The sequence below is a fragment of the Mercenaria mercenaria genome, chromosome 2 (genome assembly GCF_021730395.1).
Source record: "Mercenaria mercenaria strain notata chromosome 2, MADL_Memer_1, whole genome shotgun sequence".
In the NCBI taxonomy this organism is placed as follows: domain Eukaryota; kingdom Metazoa; phylum Mollusca; class Bivalvia; order Venerida; family Veneridae; genus Mercenaria; species Mercenaria mercenaria.
Window position 1 is genome coordinate 53,144,117 of NC_069362.1, and position 20,063 is coordinate 53,164,179.

The 20,063-nt window shown below is 38.0% G+C and overlaps 1 protein-coding gene across 25 annotated transcripts in view; it reads left to right on the plus strand.

Annotated features, from left to right (window-relative positions):
• LOC123563976 (sorbin and SH3 domain-containing protein 1-like) overlaps positions 1–20,063 on the plus strand; it is a 426,437-nt gene that overhangs the window by 226,985 nt on the left and 179,389 nt on the right. For 23 of the 25 annotated variants that reach the window (XM_053536619.1, XM_053536629.1, XM_053536606.1 and 20 more), the window contains one exon: positions 18,797–18,853. The exons of the other annotated variants lie outside the window; for them this stretch is intronic. In XM_053536619.1, the coding sequence (XP_053392594.1) occupies positions 18,797–18,853 (57 nt within the window). The remainder of the gene's footprint in view (positions 1–18,796; positions 18,854–20,063) is intronic. 25 annotated transcript variants of the gene reach the window in all.

A 20,063-nucleotide genomic window follows, 5' to 3' on the forward strand; every position in this document is an offset into this window, starting at 1 on the left:
GCTCAATAACTGAAGAACGCTTGAGCCTACAGTCATCAGACTTCATAGGATAATTACCTGTGATCAGTAGATGGCCCTATTCTTTTGGGGGTGAGTAGATTAGAAGTCAAGTTCACAGAGACCTCTACACTGAAACAGTTTCCCCTCAATATTTATAGAACACTTTGGCCTACTGTCATCAAACTTGATGGATGATTGCCTCTGGCAGTATATGATTCCTATTGTTTTGGGGTCAGCAAGTCAAAGGTCAAACTCACATTGACCTTGAGAATGAAAACAATATTAGCTTAACAACTAAAGAATGCTTGTGCCTAATGCTTTCTAACGTCATAGAAATATTGCCTGTGGTCAACTGATGACCCCTAATGTTTTAGGGTCAAAGGTCAAGGCTTTACCTTTTTCTATAAGTTTTTGAAATTGAAAGTAGGTTGTCTGCTCTTGGTGTCAACCAGGTTGCCAATTTTTTATCAATATTTCTCTTAAATCATTTTAATAAGAGGAAATGTCATGGTAAATTTAAAAAACAGATACTGTCAAATGCTGTTAAACTGTCTTTGCATCATCACAATTTGTCAAACACATCCTTTAAACTGGAGAGTCCGGCAGTGTTTTACGTAAGTGTATCAGTATCTGGACATTCAATTTTGGATATCCGGCTTTTGATCAATAAAAAATTGGGACTAGGGGTTTTAGATATGGGTGGGCGGGTATGAGGATCAAACAGTTAATTTTCTAAACTTGAATTCTTGCAGGTTTAATTCTTTTGAATTTAGACAGTGCTAAAAGTGCCACTAAAGTTAGCAAAGAAGGCTTTCATAACTTCCAACAAAGAGTTGAATAGTGGTGTCAAGTTAGATATTAACATTTTAGGACTTGAAAAATGCATAATAAACTTAGAATGAACATGTGAAGAGTAATGACTGGTGGTATTATAATTTATAAGTGCAAATAAGTTGATATTATCATTAGCTGCTGCATTGCATGTAGTTTATTATGTCTCCCCCAGGAGACATATTGTTTTTGCCCTGTCCGTCCGTCCGTCCTTCTGTCCGTTCGTACGTCACACTTCATTTCCGAGCAATAACTGGAGAACCATTTGACCTAGAACCTTCAAACTTCATAGGGTTGTAGGCCTGCTGGAGTAGACGACCCCTATTGTTTTTGGGGTCACTCCGTCAAAGGTCAAGGTCACAGGGGCCTGAACATTGAAAACCATTTCCGATCAATAACTAGAGAACCACTTGACCCAGAATGTTGAAACTTCATAGGATGATTGGCCATGAAGAGTAGATGACCCCTATTGATTTTGGGGTCACTCCGTCAAAGGTCAAGGTCACAGGGGCCTGAACATTGAAAACCATTTCCGATCAATAACTAGAGAACCACTTGACCCAGAATGTTGAAACTTCATAGGATGATTAGTCATGAAGAGTAGAAGACCCCTATTGATTTTGGGGTCACTCTGTCAAAGGTCAAGGTCACAGGGGCCTGAACATTGAAAACCATTTCCGATCAATAACTAGAGAACCACTTGACCCAGAATGTTGAAACTTCATAGGATGATTGGTCATGAAGAGTAGATGACCCCTATTGATTTTGGGGTCACTCCATCAAAGGTCAAGGTCACAGTGGCCTGAACATGGAAAACCATTTCCGATCAATAACTAGAGAACCACTTGACCCAGAATGTTGAAACTTGATAGGATGATTGTACATGCAAAGTAGATGACCCCTATCGATTTTGGGGTCACTCCATTAAAGGTCAAGGTCACAGGGGCCTGAACATTGAAAACCATTTCCGGTCAGTAACTTGTGAACCACTTGACCCAGAATGTTGAAACTTAATAGGATGATTGGTCATGCAGAGTAGATGACCCCTAACGATTTTGGGGTCACTCTGTGAAAGGTCAAGGTCACAGGGGCCTGAACATTGAAAACCATTTCCGGTCAGTAACTTGAGAACCACTTGACCCAGAATGATGAAACTTCATAGGATGATTGGTCATGCAGAGTAGATGACCCCTAACGATTTTAGGGTCACTCTGTTAAAGGTCAAGGCCACAGGGGCCTGAACATGGAAAACCAGTTCCGATCAATAACTTGAGAACCACTTGACCCAGAATGTTGAAACTTCATAGGATGATTGAACATGCAGAGTAGATGACCCCTATTGATTTTGGGGTCAGTCTATTAAAGGTCAAGGTCACAGTGGCCTGTTTATGTAAAATCATTTTTTGGAAATAACTTGAGAACCACTTGACCTACTATCTTGAAACTTAATAGGATGATTGGACATGCAGAGTAGATGACCCCTATTTATTTTGAGGTCACTTGATCAAAGGTCAATGTCACAGGAGCCTGAACAGTGACTTGAGAACCACTAGGCCAAGAGTGTTGAAATTTAGCGGGATGACTGGACATGCCAAGTAGATGATCCCTATTGCAGCCAACCATCAGTGTCTCTATGACTTTCGCTCCTGACCCCTATTGACTTCTTGCCTATAGGACTTTGCATTGGGGGAGACATGCGCTTTTTTACAAAAGCATTTTCTAGTTTCTTTTTAGGAGTGCTAAAGAGATGTTTTACACTTTACATTGTGTCTTTAGTAGTTATGCAAGTGTCAAAAGCTTTCTTTAAGTAATACCATTAACTTAAATACAGCAGTATTAAATGTCCCACTTGAACACCTCAGTCTCCCACTGAGAAAAAGTTGGGATGTCTGGCATAGAGGCCAAGCTTTAGTTGCATTTTGGTTGTGTGGGTCAAGGTTTTTGTCACTGTAAATACCAAGTATGTAACAATGAGTTTGGTTCAGTGGAGACATGGTACACTGGTTGTTTGTTTAGAAGAAAGGTTTTGTTACATTTTGGGTTGCTATGGTCAAGGTTTCTTAATTGTTATTTATAAAAGACAAATAGTTTTTCCTTCAAAACTTGAAATAGGGATGAGGTTTTATGACAAAATTTGGTATATAGAAAACAGATTTCTTTGCTTTATATACTTGTTACCACCTAAACAGTTCCCCTGGAGCTGCACCTACAATCAGTGTAATAATCTTATAATGTTGTAGGAAAAAAACAGAATGATATAAATATCGTAAGATTTTCCAACTTTATTACAGTCTTTCACTTCTTTTCATTTCAATGGTTTGAATATTTCAAACATTCAGTAGATGCATTTCATTACTTTTTATAAGATATATGCTAATTTTAGCCATGTACAGCCAGTGTTGTCTATTGAATTTAACTCTGAATGAGGTAATTAAAGATTTGGCAAAACATCACAATACACCAAACTTCTTTATTTTGAACTGTCTCACAGGAAATAATACATTAATTAGATGTGGATTGTTTTTGACGTTGCAGTTGTGTAAAGGGATACTTTAAAGGAATATGAGGAATCTTGTAAACAAAGTGAAAAAGTGTTTAAGCTGAGAAATGTCTTAAAATTGTAATATAAAGTACCTTTTGTAAATGCCTTGGTATAAATGCAGAAACAAGTTTTATATAAACACAATGTATTTTGGCATGTAGTTGTTAAATGAATACAGGCATTTAACCAGTGATCCAAATTTTGGATATAATAATGAAGCATTCAACATTTGATCATTTCAAAGGTAAATTATTTTCATACCTTTTTAGAAGAAATTGTGAAAAAGACACATTTTTTCTTGTTTGTATATATGTACATGTTTGACATGAGTGACCTATATGTCTTGTATGTTTGCTGCTTGTTCCAGTGCCAAGAGATTGGACAATTTTGATAATCATGTGATAATCAGATAAACCAATTATAGTGTAAACCTAGCTCAATTGTATTGTAATCAGATACATATTGTAATAAATAATGACTTAATGATTGCTTTTTAAACTGATCAACGTATTTAAAAAACTGAAAAATTTAAGAAGCAGTTTAAAATCTATATTGTATATGTTCTCAGTGCTGCAAGCAGCATTATTGAAAATAATTCAGTGTCATCATTTAAGTTTATATTTGATTAAATTAACCCGAAATCATTGGGCTTTTTCAAGAGTGAGCTCTGAAATTGTTGTTCGGGTTTCCAGGGATCTGAAGCTAGTTTACAGAAATATATCGCTATGAAGTGAACTCAGGCATATTGCCAGGACATGTGCTTTGCCTGGTTGTAGAAATTGTTGGTTTTTAGCTCACCTGTCACATAGTGACAAGGTGAGCTTTTGTGATCGCCCGTTGTCCGTCTGTCGTCTGTCCACAATTCCTTGTGAACTTGATAGACATCGCATTTTGCAATCAATTTGAATCAAACTTGCACACAACTTGTATTGGCATGATATCTCCTTTCGAAAACTGGCCAGATCCCATCATGGGTTCCAGAGTTATGGCCCCTTAAAGGGCCAAAATTTGCTCTTTTGGCTTTTGCAGCCGTATAGAGACTTCATTTATGGTTTGATTTGATACAAACTTGCAAAATATCTTTAACAACAATAGATGTTGGATTCCATGATGAATCTGTCAGATCCAATCATAGGTTCCAGAGTTACGGCCTTTGATTGACCCCTGAAGGAGCCAAAATTTGTTAATTTAACCTTGCGAACACGATAGAAGCAACATTTTACATTTGATTTTAACTACACTTACACACAACTTAAGTCTAACTAGACTTACACACAACTTGAGTCACAATAAGACCTTGGTTCCTTTCATAAACCAGCTAGATTCCATCATGGGTTCTAGAGTTACTGCCAAAAATTTTCTATTTTGGACCTTTCAGCCATATAAAGGTTTCAGTTATGCTTTCATTTGACACAGACTTGCACTTGTTTATCTTGATTATCTTTAAGCGAAGTTTGAAACTGGACCATGTCAAAGGAAAAGGAAAAACTTGTTAACACCCTAAAGGGCACATTTATGACCCAATCTGCATGAAACTTGGTCAGAATGTTTATCTTGATGATTCCTAGGCCAGGATCAAAAATGGGTGATATAGGATCAAAAACAAGGTCACCAGGTCAAATCAAAGGAAATTCTTTTTAATACTCTTGAGGCCACATTTATGACCCTATCATCATGAAACTGGGTCAGAATGTTTATCTTGATGATTCCTAGGCCAGGATCAAAAATGGGTGATATAGGATCAAAAACAAGGTCACCAGGTCAAATCAAAGGAAATGCTTTTTAACACTCTTGAGGCCACATTTATGACATTCATGAAACTTGGTCAGAATGTTTAATTATCTTGATGATTCCTAGGCTATCTTCGCAACTGGGTCATGTGGGGTCAAAAACTAGGTCACCTGCTCGCTTGTTAACACTCTAGAGGCCATATTTATGACCCTATCTTCATGAAACTTGGTAAGATAGTTTATCTTGACGATTCCTAGGCCAAGTTTGAAACTGGGTCATGTGGGATCAAAAACTAGGTCACCACTCATATCTAAGGAAAAGGTTGTTAACACTGTAGAGGCCACATTTATGACCCTATCTTCATGAAACTTGGTCAGAATGTTTAACTTGATGATTCCAAGGTCAAGTTTAACAGGTGATCGATATAGGGTCATCATTATCCTCTGGTATAAAAGGCTAGATCAGATAACTTCTGTCACATTTTCCAGGGATGGGTCACCACCCATGTCCATCTGTCTGTCAATCCATCACACTTTTTGACTGAACAATTATTTTGGAACTTAAATAAACTTGACATGATATTGATAGTTGCCATTTGATACTGATATATCACCCCTACTGCTACACAGCCTTTGCTTGTTAATGTTATAATGAAATTCATTCCTTTTATGGAAATTTACTTGCAGAAGATAAAAATATTTAATTGTACCCCCCGACAACAAAGTTGTAAGGGAGGGTATACTGGTTTCAGGTTGTCTGTCTGTCTGTCTGTCTGTCTGTCTGTCCGTCTGTCTGTCTGTCCGTCTGTCCGTAGACGCAATCTTGTGCGCACCATCTCTCCTTATCCCCTTGACAGAATTTAATGAATCTTCACACAAGTGATCAGTACCAACAGTAGTTGTGCATGGGGCATGTTAGGTTCTTTTAGAAAAAAAAATTGCAGAGTTATGGGACTTTGTTTTTTTGTTGCTATACTATATACATAGACACAATCTTGTGCGCACCATCTCTCCTCATCCCCTTGACACAATTTAATGAAACATCACACAAGTGATCAGTACCAACAGTAGTTGTGCATGGGGCATGTAAGGTTCTTTTAGAAAAAAAATTTGCAGAGTTATGGGACTTTGTTTTTTTGTTACTATACTATATACATAGACACGACACAATCTTGTGCGCACCATCTCTCCTCATCCCCTTGACACAATTTAATGAAACATCACACAAGTGATCAGTACCAACAGTAGTTGTGCATGGGGCATGTAAGGTTCTTTTAGAAAAAAAAATTTGCAGAGTTATGGGACTTTGTTTTTTTGTTACTATACTATATACATAGACACAATCTTGTGCGCACCATCTCTCCTCATCCCCTTGACACAATTTAATGAAACTTCACACAAGTGATCAGTAACAACAGTAGTTGTGCATGGGGCATGTTAGGTTCTTTCAGAAAAAAAATTTGCAGAGTTATGGGACTTTGTTTTTTTTGTTACTATACTATATACATAGACACAATCTTGTGCGCACCATCTCTCCTCATCCCCTTGACACAATTTAATGAAACTTCACACAAGTGATCAGTAACAACAGTAGTTGTGTATGGGGCATGTTAGGTTCTTTCAGCGACAAAAATTGCAGAGTTATGGGACTTTGTTTCTTGTTAACATACTATGTACATGCAGTCTGCATATGCAATCTTGTGCATGCCTAATCTACCAAACCCTTACACACAATTTAATGAAACTTCACACAAGTGATCAGTACCAACCCTAGTTGTGCATGGTGCATGTTACATTCTTTTAGATAAATATTCTGCATAGTTATGGGACTTTGTTTTTTGTTACTATACTGTATACATACAGTCTATATACATACAGTCCACATAATTATGCAATCTTGTGTGCGTCAAATTGCAATGTACTGTGTCAGTGCATGGGGGGGGGGGGGGTACATTCATCACCTTTAGTGATAGGTCTAGTTTGGTTTATTTTCACCACTTGTATTTACATGCAAGAAAGTTTAATCTATCATCTAGTATAACATTTATCTTGTCATGTCAAAGACAGTGTATATATCTTTTCTTGTCAAATAGTGTGTGTGTATGTTTATATTTGGCATGATAAATACAGATTAACCTTTGAAAACATTTCCTTATCTTAAATGAGCTTTAGAAAATTATCACAATCACTGCTTGATCAATATTTTCGCCAATACACCAGTGTAGTTACATAAAACATCCTTTAAAGAATATTGCATTCTACTGTATGTCTTTAAATAGCTATACATAGTTAAATGTTATCTCCTTATACACAGCAGCTTTAGATGTATTTTATGGTACTTTATTTGTTTTAAAATTTGTAACTTGCTTTCAAGATTGGACATGATTGTTTGAATAGCTTAAGAATTCCTGCCTTTGAAATTACCATATTGCACATTGTTGATACATTGAGCATACATCATCAAACTTACAACAGATGTGTATTCTTACAAGAGCACATCCAGCTTTGATACAGCACTAGAGTTATGTCCCATGAATTAGTCAAAAAGGCTGACTATTTCACATTGTTAACACATTTAAGACTAACCTTTCCTGAGAAATTTACATGAAACTCACACAGAATATATATTGTAGTAAGGTCTTGGACAAGATAGATGATGAGCCAGGATTTTCACAGAGCAACAGAGTTATAGCCCTTGATTTAGTCAATATTGCTGTATTGTATATTTAGAACAGAGTAGTATTCAGGCAAGTGATATAAGACCATCATGACTCTTGTTCATGAAGCTTGGAACAGTGATAGATAGCAATTAGGACATTTATTTTGTAATGTTGCTACATCTGGTGGCAACAAGAATTTAAAAATATGCCAAAAGGGGACATTGCCTATTAAAGTAACAAAGTACATGAAATCTGGGAAAGCTAGCTGTATGAAGATATGTACAGTATTTTATCAGTCAGTCACACAAGGTGTATAACTATGACAGTATTGGGAGTACAAGAGATTTGACAATTGGTCTTCGTCACCCTGTCCTTTGTACTTTATGTCGGGTTCAAACTCTGTCATCCATAAAGGGGTTTTGAAATTACTTCGAAAAAATCTTCCCAATATTGAGATAATGTGTCAAGTGCAAGACAGAGACCCCTAGCTCCAAGGTCAAGGTCACAGTAGGAGGTCAAAGGTTAACAGCTAATGTTTTGTGTCAAGTCCACAACTGTCCTGCCATCAGGGATTTTGAAATAACTTGACAAAAATGTTTTGAGACAACATGTATGGAAAGAACCAGATTCCTAGATCCAAGCTCACATGGTCACACTTAAGGTCAGTTATTACTGGTCACAACTGAATTAAACTTCATGCATGTGTGTCACCTAATGATGCCATCTGAATGACAATTTGGTTGCATAACTCTAGCTTTCTGTTTGATGAAATTATGCCTCTTTTTCCATTTTATTCAACAAAATTCTGTGTGTGATTATCAGTGAGGTAATATCTCAGTAGCTACACATCATTAAAAAAAATCACACACTACTTTGCCATGGTAATACTAACTGAATGACGTAGGTCCCATAACTCTTGTTCATTCATCTGTCTGCTTCCACCCCACCTCCACCTAAAAAAACAGTGTTCAACAATTTTTTAGTGAGTTATGGCCCTTTGTTTATTTCTATAATTTACATAGATTTATATAGGGAAAAACAGTCACTATTCAAATCACTCTGCGTCCGTGGTCCGACGTCCTTCCGTCCGTCCGTCCGTCCTTCCGTTAACAATTTCTCGTTATCGCATCTCCTCAGAAACTACCAGGGGGATTTTGACCAAACTTTGTCCAAATGATGTATTGGTACTCTAGTTGTGTCCCCCTGAAAATCAGACTGGTTCAACAATATTTTAGTGAGTTATGGCCCTTTGTTTATTTCTATAATTTACATAGATTTATATAGGGAAAAACTTTGAAAATCTTCTTGTCCAAAACCACAGAGCCTAGGGCTTTAATATTTGGTATGAAGCATCATCTAGTGGTCCTCTCCCAAGATGATTCAAATTATTTCCCTGGGGTCAAATATGGCCCCACCCCGGGGGTCACATGGTTTATATAGACTTATATAGGGAAAAACTTTGAAAAACCTCTTGTTCAAAACCATAGGGCCTAGGGCTTTGATATTTTATGTGTGACACCATCTAGTGGTCTTCTACTAAGATTTTTCAAATTATCCCCCTAGGGTCAAATGTGGTCCTGCCCCGGAGGTCACATGGTTTACATAGACTTATATAGGGAAAAACTTTGAATATCTTCTTGCCCAAACCACAAAACCTAGGGCTTTGATATTTGTTATGTAGCATCATCTAGTGGTTCTCTACCAAGTTTGTTCAAATTATCCCCCTAGGGTCAAATATGGCCCCGCCCTGGGGGTCACATGGTTCATATAGACTTATATAGGGAAAAGCTTTTAAAATCTTCTTGTCAGTAACTACAACATTCAAATTTGGACCACATGTATGGTTTTGAGTGGCAAGATGAACCTTGACATGAGTTGACCTTGGTATTGACCTAGTGACCTACTTCACATTTCTGTAGCTACAGCCTTCAGATTTGGACCACATGCATAGTTTTGAGCACTGAAAAAAACTTTGACCTTGACATTGACCTAGTGACCTACTTTCACATTTTTGAAGGTACAGGCTTCAAATTTGGACCACATGCATAGTTTTGTGTTCCGAAATGAAATTTGACCTTGATTTTGACCTAGTGATCTACTTTCACATTTCTCAAGCTACAGCCTTCAAATTTGGACCACATGCACAGTTTTGTGTACCGAAACAAACTTTGACCTTTACATTGACCTAGTGACCTACTTTCACATGTTTGAAGGTACAGGCTTCAAATTTGGACCATATGCATAGTTCTGTGTTCCGAAAAATATTTGACCTTGATTTTGACCTAATGACCTACTTTCACATTTCTCAAGCTACAGCCTTCAAATTTGGACCACTTGCATAGTTTTGTGTACCGAACAAACTTTGACCTTTACATTGACCTAATGACCTACTTTCACATTTTTGAAGGTACAGGCTTCAAATTTGGACCACATGCATAGTTCTGTGTTCCGAAATAAAATTTGACCTTGATTTTGACCCAGTGACCTACTTTCACATTTCTCGAGCTTCAGCCTTCAAATTTGGACCACTTGCATAGTTTTCTGTACCGAAATGAACTTTGACCTTAAGATTGACCTAGTGACCTACTTTCACATTTCTGTAGCTACAGGCTTTAAATTTAGACCACATGCATAGGATTGTGTACCAAAACAAACTTTGACATTGACCTAGTGACCTACTTTCACATTTCTCAAGCTACAGCCTTCAAATTTGGACCACTTGCATAGTTTTTTGTACCAAAATAAACTGTGACCTTAAGATTGACCTAGTGACCTACTTTCAAATTTCTCAAACTACAGCCTTCAAACTTGATGCACATGCATAGTTTTGTGTACAAAGAACTTTGTTCTTGAAATTGATCTAGTGACCTACCTTCACATTTCTCAAGCTACAACTTTCGAATTTGGACCACATGCACAGTGTTGTGTACGGAAATGAAATTTGACCTTGAGCTAGTCAGTAAGTCTTGAAATTTGGAACACTAAAAAATGGCACATTGGTGGGCGCCAAGATCACTCTGTGATCTCTTGTTTTCTTTTAGTTTTTTTAGCTCACCTGTCACATAGTGACAAGGTGAGCTTTTGTGATCACCCTTCGTCTGTCGTCCGTCGTCAGTCCGTCCGTCTGTCTCGTGCATCCCTGCGTCAACAATTTCTTGTCTGCACGATAGTGGTTTCATTTATGATTTTATTAGTCCCCTACTGGTTGAAAACCAGTTTCGGGGACTATAGGAATGCGCTTTTCCGTCATTCCGTCCGTCCGTCCGTCCGTCCGTCCGCAATTTCGTGTCCGGTCCATAACTCTGTCATCCATGAAGGGATTTTAATATTACTTGGCACAAATGTTCCCCATGATGAGACGACGTGTCATGCGCAAAACCCGGACCCCTAGCTCAAAGGTCAAGGTCACAATTGGAGGTCAAAGGTCAACAGGGCTTTTTTCCTGTCCGGTCCATAACTCTCCCATCCATGAAGGGATTTTAATATTACTTGGCATAAATGTTCCCAATGATGAGACGACGTGTCATGCGCAAAACCCGGACCCCTAGCTCAAAGGTCAAGGTCACAGTTGGAGGTCAAAGGTCAACAGGGCTTTTTTCCTGTCCGGTCCATAACTCTCCCATCCATGAAGGGATTTTAATATTACTTGGCACAAATGTACCTCATAATAAGACGATGTGTCATGCACAACTTTCAGACCCCTAGCTCAAAGGTCAAGGTCACACTTAGCAGTCAAATGTTAACATAGCATGAACAGTGTCTGTTTCGTGTCCGGTCCATAACTCTGACATTCATTAAGGAATTTTAATATCACTTAGCACAAGTGTTCCCCATGATGAGACGACGTGTCGTGCGCAAATCCCGGACCCCTAGCTCAAAGGTCAAGGTCACAATTGGGGGTCAAAGGTCAATAAGGTTTTTTCCCTGTCCGATCCAGAACTCTGTCATCCATCAGGGATTACAATATTACTTGGCATAAATGTTTCCCATGATGAGACGACGTGTCATGCGCAACACCCAGTACCCTAGCTTAAAGGTCAAGGTCACACTTTGAGATCAAAGGTCAAGAGGATTTTTTTCCTGTCCGGTCTATAACTTTGTCATGCAAAGCAGGATTTAGATATCAGTTGGCACAAATATTCCCCTGGATGAGACAACATGTCATGCACAAGAACCAGGTCCCTAGGTCTAAGGTCAAGGTCATATTTAGAGGTCAAAGGTCAAATTCAAGAATGACTTTGTACGGAACATTTCTTCTTCATGCATGGAGGGATTTTGATGTAACTTGGACCAAATGTTCACCACCATGAGGCACCCTTGTTTTTAGAATTACGTCCCTTTGTTGTTACTATAAATAGATTTTATTGTAACTTTTTTATTACTGGCGGTAGAGAAAAATCGTGACCACTTTTCTGTGGTACAGCATGCATGTTACATCCAATTTTTAGGTGTATTTTGACCTATCTCTACCTGGTAAAGAGTTTCTTGTGGACTTATATTATATAGATTTTTTTTTTTTTTTAAAGATTAATTTCCATTTGTTGTTACTATAAATAACTTACATGATAACATTTTTATAATCAGTAAAAAAATTCAATATGAAAACAACTATAGGTTTTTATATATATAAATTTTAATCCAAGTGTTTTGTTATAACATATTGTATATATAGTACAATATTGTTTATACATCATTGACAGATATCAGTTCATTATGTTATACTGCAGTAGAGAAAATTAGGTGCCCTCCAGTAGGGGACTTTGTATTGCATGGCAATACTTCATTCACTTGTTTTAACCAAACTTGCACACAACTTGTATCACCATAAGATCTCGGTTCCTTTCTTGAACTGGTCAGATTCCTTTATGGGTTCCAGAGTTATGGCCCCTGAAAGGGCCAGAATTAGCTATTTTGACCTTGTCTGCACAATAGCAGCTTCATTTATGATTTGATTTTAACCAGACTTGCACAAAACTTGTATCACCACAAGATCTTGGTTCCTTTATTGAACTGGCCAGATTCCTTCATGGGTTCCAGGGTTATGGCCCCTTAAAGATCCAAAATTGGCTATTTTGGCTTTTGCAGCCATATAGAGACTTCATTTATGGTTTTATTTGATACAAACTTCCAAAATATCTTCAACAACAATAAATCTTGGATTCCATGACAAATCAGATCCATTTGTAGGTTCCAGAGTTATTTTATATCTGATTACCTCCCCTGATTGTAATCAAAATGGATTTATATCAGTAAGTACTTATAGGACTTATTTGAAATTTCATTATTGTCATTAGTTGGACTGAGCCAATGAGGGTAGATAACTATGGACGGATTTTATGTCAAATTACCTCCCTTTATTTCAAATTAAAAGGGTATATCTCCGTAACTAATGAAGATACTGATCTGAAATTTCATTTATGTCAACAGATTTATTTGGCAGATCCTTCTTTTGTTAACTTACAATCATTTTTTTTTTCAATTACTTTCCTTTTACATTACTATAAATAGCTTGTTTTTAGTAACTTTTTTATTATTGGCCGTAGGGAAAATCTGTGGTACAACATGGATGGTACCTCCAATTTTTAGGTGTATTTTGACATATCTGTACCTTGTAAGATTTTTTTTTTCTTTTTGGTTTAATTTCTTCCCATTGTTGTTCCTGTCCTTTGGACTTAGATATTTTTTCTAAGGACCTTCTTGGTCCTTAAGTGCAATGATAACAGGTGAGCGATATAGGGCCATCATGGCCCTCTTGTATGTTTCTTGATATTTGCTTTTAGTATCTTGTCATCTGCACCAGTTTATATTACTCACCTCACCCCCATCCATCATCACGTTACCACCCACCATAAAAAAATACTTCCAGGTCCTTGTGTCACTTCATATCTATGTCTCCCCCCTGTCTGGGGGAGACAAATTGTTTTTGCCCTGTCCTGAACTATAACTGGAGAACCATTTGACCTAGAACCTTTAAAACTTCATAGGTTGGTAGGGCTTATGCTATTGTTTTTGGGGTCACTCCGTCAAAGGTCAAGGTCACAGGGGCCTGAACATGGAAAACCATTTCAGATCAATAACTCGAGAACGACTTGACCCAGAATGTTGAAACTTCATAGGATGATTGGTCATGCATAGTAGATGACCCCTATTGATTTTGGGGTCACTCTGTCGAAGGTCAAGGTCACAGGGGCCTGAACATGGAAAACCATTTCCGATTAATAACTTGAGAACGACTTGACCCAGAATGTTGAAACTTCATAGGATGATTGGTCATGCACAGTAGATGACCCCTATTGATTTTGGGGTCATTCTGTTGAAGGTCAAGGTCACAGGGGCCTGAACATTGAAAAACCATTTCCAGTCAGTAACTTGAGAACCACTTGACCCAGAATGTTGAAACTTAATAGGATGATTGATCATGCAGAGTAGATGACCCTTATTGATTTTGGGGTCATTCTGTTAAAGGTCAAGGTCACGGGCCTGAACATCGAAAACCGTTTCCGATCAATAACTTGAGAACCTCTCGACCCAGAATGTTGAAACTTCATAGGATGATTTTTCCTGCAGAGTAAATGACCCCTATTTGTTTTTCGGGTCACTCCCTTAAAGGTCAAGGTCAAAGGGGCCTGAACAATGATAACCATTTCCGATCAATAACTTGAGAACCTCTTGACCCAGAATGTTGAAACTTCATAGGATGATTGAACATGCAGAGTAGATGACCCCTATCGATTTTGGAGTCACTCTGTTAAAGGTCAAGGTCACAGGAGCCTGAACATGGAAAACAATTTCCGATCAATAACTTGAGAACATCTTGACCCAGAATGTTGAAACTTCATAGGATGATTGAACATGCAGAGTAGATGACCCCCCTATCAATTTTGGAGTCACTCTGTTAAAGGTCAAGGTCACAGGAGCCTGAAGATGGAAAACAATTTCCGATCAATAATTTGAGAACCACTTGACCCAGAATGTTGAAACTTCATAGGATGATTGAACATGCAGAGTAGATAACCCCTATTGATTTTTGGGTCAGTCTATTAAAGGTCTGGTCATGTAAAATCATTTCCGGAAAATAACTTGAGAACCACTTGACCTAGAAAGTTGAAACTTAATAGGATGATTGGACATGCAGAGTAGAAGACCCCTATTAATTTTTGGGTCACTTGATCAAAGGTCAAGGTCACAGGAGCCTAACAGTTGACTTGAGAACCACTAGGCCAAGAGTGTTGAAACTTAGCGGGATGACTGGACATGCCAAGTAGATGATCCCTATTGCAGCCAACCATCAGTGTCTCTGACTTTCTCTCCTGACCCCTATTGACTTTTTGCCTATAGGACTTTGCATTGGGGGAGACATGCGCTTTTTAACAAAAGCAATTTCTAGTCCACATATGTTTTTTCGTGGAACTGAACCACATTGATATAGAATAATTATATCTATAAAATCTAGACCAGAAATAATAACTAGTCAGATTAGTATCTCTGTAGTCATCAAAATTATCAAAATTTTAAAAATTGAAGGTATTTCCTCAGATTCAAGTGTAGTTTTCTTTGATTTCAACCATGCAAATAATCAAGTTAATTTGCTGTGAGGGGCTTATATTGTGACAGTTTGACATTCTTGTTTGGCATTGAAAAAACAACGGTCAGCTTCTTTGATACACAAATTGTAAATTGCTATGTCAAACTACCTGAAACTTCTATAAAAACACCTTAAGGGTTTGAGCCAGTATCAAAGAAACTAATAGTATTTCCTTTAGGTACACCATAAAGAAGTTTTGGAATCGTCTTCAAGTTCCAATGGTGTAGGGGGCTGGAAGGATTTAAGATTTATACAGAGTTATATACTGATTAATACACTAGGAATAAGGATATAAGCATAATTATTTACAGCATGCCTGTTTTGTATCAGCAGGCATAATGTTTTGATATAATGTGCATAAATGCTTAAAATATTTCCCTCTATTCAATGAAATATGCATATGAATGTATCCACTGCATGATTTATGTATTCTTACAATCCAGATGAATTCCAGACTTGAAGCAAAATATGTAATTCCACATAAAATCTAATTGCTTTTTATCTGTCTTGCATGTATCATGTATTTTGCAACATGTTTTAGATTAATTATTCAGCACCATTTTACACCTGTTAATAGCACTATACTCGACACACATATTAAATAACAACAATATACTTGACACCAGGTCCTGCTAGCAATATTAAACTTGACTGCCAACAATATTATATTTGACACACCTACCAACCACACTTTACCTGACACGCCTGCCAACAACCTTGTACTTGACACATCTGCCAACAACATACTAAACACCTACCAACAACACTGTACTTGACACACATTCCAACAACACTACTTGACACACCCACCAGTAACACTGTACATGACACACCTGCCAACAAACCTACTTGACACACGTGCCAATAACACCATACAGGATATATCTGTCAACAACAAGATACTTTACTCACTTGCCAACAGCACTATGCTTGACACACCTGCTAACAGCACTATATGCGATTCACCTCGAAACTATACTCACCTTGCCATGCCAACAAAAACACAGAACTTGACATACCTTACCAACAACACTATATTGTACTCTTGGGAACAGATCATCTTAATTTGGAATTTTTTATGCCCCCACCACTCAGTGGAGGGGGCATATGGATTTGGTCTTGTCCGTGCAAAAAAGTTTGTGATGCGCCTAGCTCAAAAAGTGTATTTGATATAAATTGATGAAACCTTGCATGAGCCTTTATCATGATATGAACTTGAGCACCTGCTATTTTTTGTCTGGCTCCGGCCCCAATATCTAGAGTTATGGCCCTCTAAAATAGTTTAAAATACACATTTTCACCTTGTGGCACGCCAAGCTCAAAAAGTATTTGATAAAAATTGATGAAACCTTGCATGAGTCTTAATCATGATGAACTTGAGCACTTTTTATGCCCCCGGCATCTACTGATGCGGGAGGCATATAGTGATTGTCCTGTCGGTCCATCCGTACGAGGTTAACCAAATGGGACCGTTTCGTCTAGCATCAATACCCCTTATTAGAAAGACTTGATACTAATGCAGATGTAACCTGTGACCATTCCTCATCTTCAGACATCACCTGACCTCAGTTTGACCTTGACCTCATTTTGGACTTAGGTTGCTTTATATGGGCCATCTCTTGGTTAACCAAATGGGACCGTTTCGTCAAGCATCAATACCCCTTACCAGAATGACTTGATACTAATGCAGATGTAACCTGTGACCATTCCTCATCTTCAGACATCACCTGACCTCAGTTTGACCTTGACCTTGACCTTGACCTCATTTTGGACTTAGGTTGCTTTATATGGACCATCTCTTGGTTAACCAAATGGGACCGTTTCGTCTAGCATCAATACCCCTTACTAGAATGACTTGATACTATTGCAGATGTAACCTGTGACCATTCCTCATCTTCAGACATCACCTGACCTCAGTTTGACCTTGACCTTGACCTCATTTTGGACTTAGGTTGCTTTATATGGGCCATCTCTTGGTTAACCAAATGGGACCGTTTCGTCTAGCATCAATACCCCTTACTAGAATGACTTGATACTAATGCAGATGTAACCTGTGACAATTCCTCATCTTCAGACATCACCTGACCTCAGTTTGACCTTGAACTTGACCTCGTTTTGGACTTAGGTTGCTTTGGATCGACAAGGATGCCACCGGGGGCATCAAGCGTTTATTGAACGCAGCTTCTTGTTATTTTTTGTCTGGCTCTGCCTCCTATTTTTAGAGTTATGGCCCCTGAAATAGTCAAAAATGCATATTTTCACCTTTTGACGTGCCTAGCTCAAAAAGTATTTCATATAAATTGATGAAACCTTGCATGAGTCTTTATCATGGTATGAATTTGCGCACCTCTTATTTTTTGTCTGGCTCTTTCCCCTATTTCCAGTGTTATGGCCCCAGAAATAATCAAAAATGCACATTTTCACCTTGTGACGTGCCTTGTCCAGAAAGTATTTCATATAAAAAGTATTTTATGTAAATTCATGAAACCTTGCACAAGTCTTTATCATAATGTGGCCTTGCACACTTGATATTCTTCTTCAGATTACAGAGTTACAGCCCTTGAAATAGCCAAAATAGTGGATTTTTTCTTTGTGATGCTCATAGCTCAAAAAGTATATGACCTAGAATAAAGAATTCTTTATATAAAATGTTTGTTGAGGCTTCACCCCCTTAAGACTGCAAACACATGAATTATTGCCCCTTATTTGTGACAAATGTACCAGTGGGGGCACACCCTGTGTCCTACAGATACATTTTAGTTTTTAAGGACATATTGTTTTTGTCTTCGCTGTCTGTCCGTCTGTCCTCATTAAGCTTGTCCGGCTTTCACAGGTCGGACTGCTGGCCAGATATTGACGAAACTTCACAAGAGTGATCAGTACCAAGCCTGGTTGTGCATATCGCCGGCAAGTTCCGCTTCCCAGCACAAAATGGCCGCAAGAGCTAAAAATAGAAAAATCTTGTTCAGTTTTCACAGGTCAACCTGCTGGCTGAATTTCAACGAAACTTTACAGGAGTGATCAGTACCAAGCCTAGTTGTGCATATCGCCAACACGTTCCGCTTCGCTGCACAAAATGGCCGCCAGAGCTAAAGGTAGAAAAATCTTATCCAGCTTTCACAGGTCAAACTGCTGGCTGGATTTCGATGAAACTTCACAGGAGTGATCAGTACCAACCCCAGTTGTGCATATCACTGGCATGTTCTGCTTCGCTGCACAAAATGGCTGCCAGAACTAAAAATTTAAAAAAACTTTTCTGGCTTTCACAGGTCAAATTGCTGGACAGATTTCAACAAAACTGCCTTCACCTTCATGCATTAAATCCTTTTCCATCCTCAGAATACATAGGGGGGAGACATGTGTTTTTGTGACAAAGACACCTTCTAGTTTGTCTGGTTGTCAATTTATTATGCATGAGAATTGTATGTAGTTGCATGTATGTTTTCAGAGAATGGTTACCCAAAAGGTATAGAGTTTGTTGGAGATCCTATCTTAGTCACAGAGGGTAAGGTTCATTCAGTATTCATGCTTAGTTTAAAGGAGGATGTACCTGCTGGGCAAGTCGGCCTTGAAAATTCTCTAGTACAGAAACTATGCTTTATGGGGAAGCTTAAATACATGTAGCTTCTCGGTGTATGAGGGTAGGCATACTGATTTAGTCTTGTCTGTTTGTCCGACTGTACATCTGCTTTGTAAGAAAAGAGTGTCAGAACTCAAATTTAAAAAAGAAAGTTATAGAAGGGATCAGTTTCAAGCTTTGTCAAGATTCAGTTTTAATAACTTGTTGAATGAATAATATATAATCCGATTAATGTGGGGTTATTGCCATCTTTACTGTTAAATGCTTCTCTTTGTTCATGGAATATGATTATTTTCATACTTTGGGCATGAAGGAATTTTCAAGTGGTAAGGGACAATTTCATGTTTTCCCAGGGTCTGTTTAGGTTCTCTAATGGTAGGGGCAGTCTTGCCCCTCGTGTTTATTCCATAATTGCTTTTCTAAGTTGAAAGTGGAGCTAAGCTAAATTGTCTGGTGAAAGATTTATGGCAAAACTTTTTCCCTTAAAAGATATTTTAAATAAAATCTCATTGAAAAACTACTTTCTGCTTTAGATAGATAACCTAATATGAAATGTACAAGTTTCTTTCTAATTTGCATGAAAACTGCATGCCTTATCATAATGCCATATCTGCATGTACTTTGTAAACATGAGCTTTGTTCTTTTGTCATCCACTAATGTATCTGTTCATATGTTTTTTAGCTCACCAGAGCATGAAGTGCTCAAGGTGAGCTATTGTGACCGGTCATCGTCTGGCGTCCGGCATCGCGCGGTGTCCGATATGCATTATGCCTCAACATTTGCTTTGTTAACACTCTAGAGACCAGATTTGTAACCCAGTCTTTATGAAACTTGGTCAGAATGTTTGTCTTGATGATCTCTAGGTCAAGTTCGAAACTGGGTCATATGGGGTCAAAAATTAGGTCACTAGGCCAGATCAAAGGAAAATCTTATTAACATTCTAGAGTCCACAGTTTGCATTTGAAACCCATGAGAATTGGTCAGAATGTTTGTCTTGATGACCTCTAGATCAAGTTCGAATCTGGGTCATATGAGGTGAAAAACTAGATCACTCGGTCAAATCAAAGGAAAAGCTTTTTAACACTCTAGAGACCACATTTATGACCCTATTTTCGTGAAACTTAGTCAGAATGT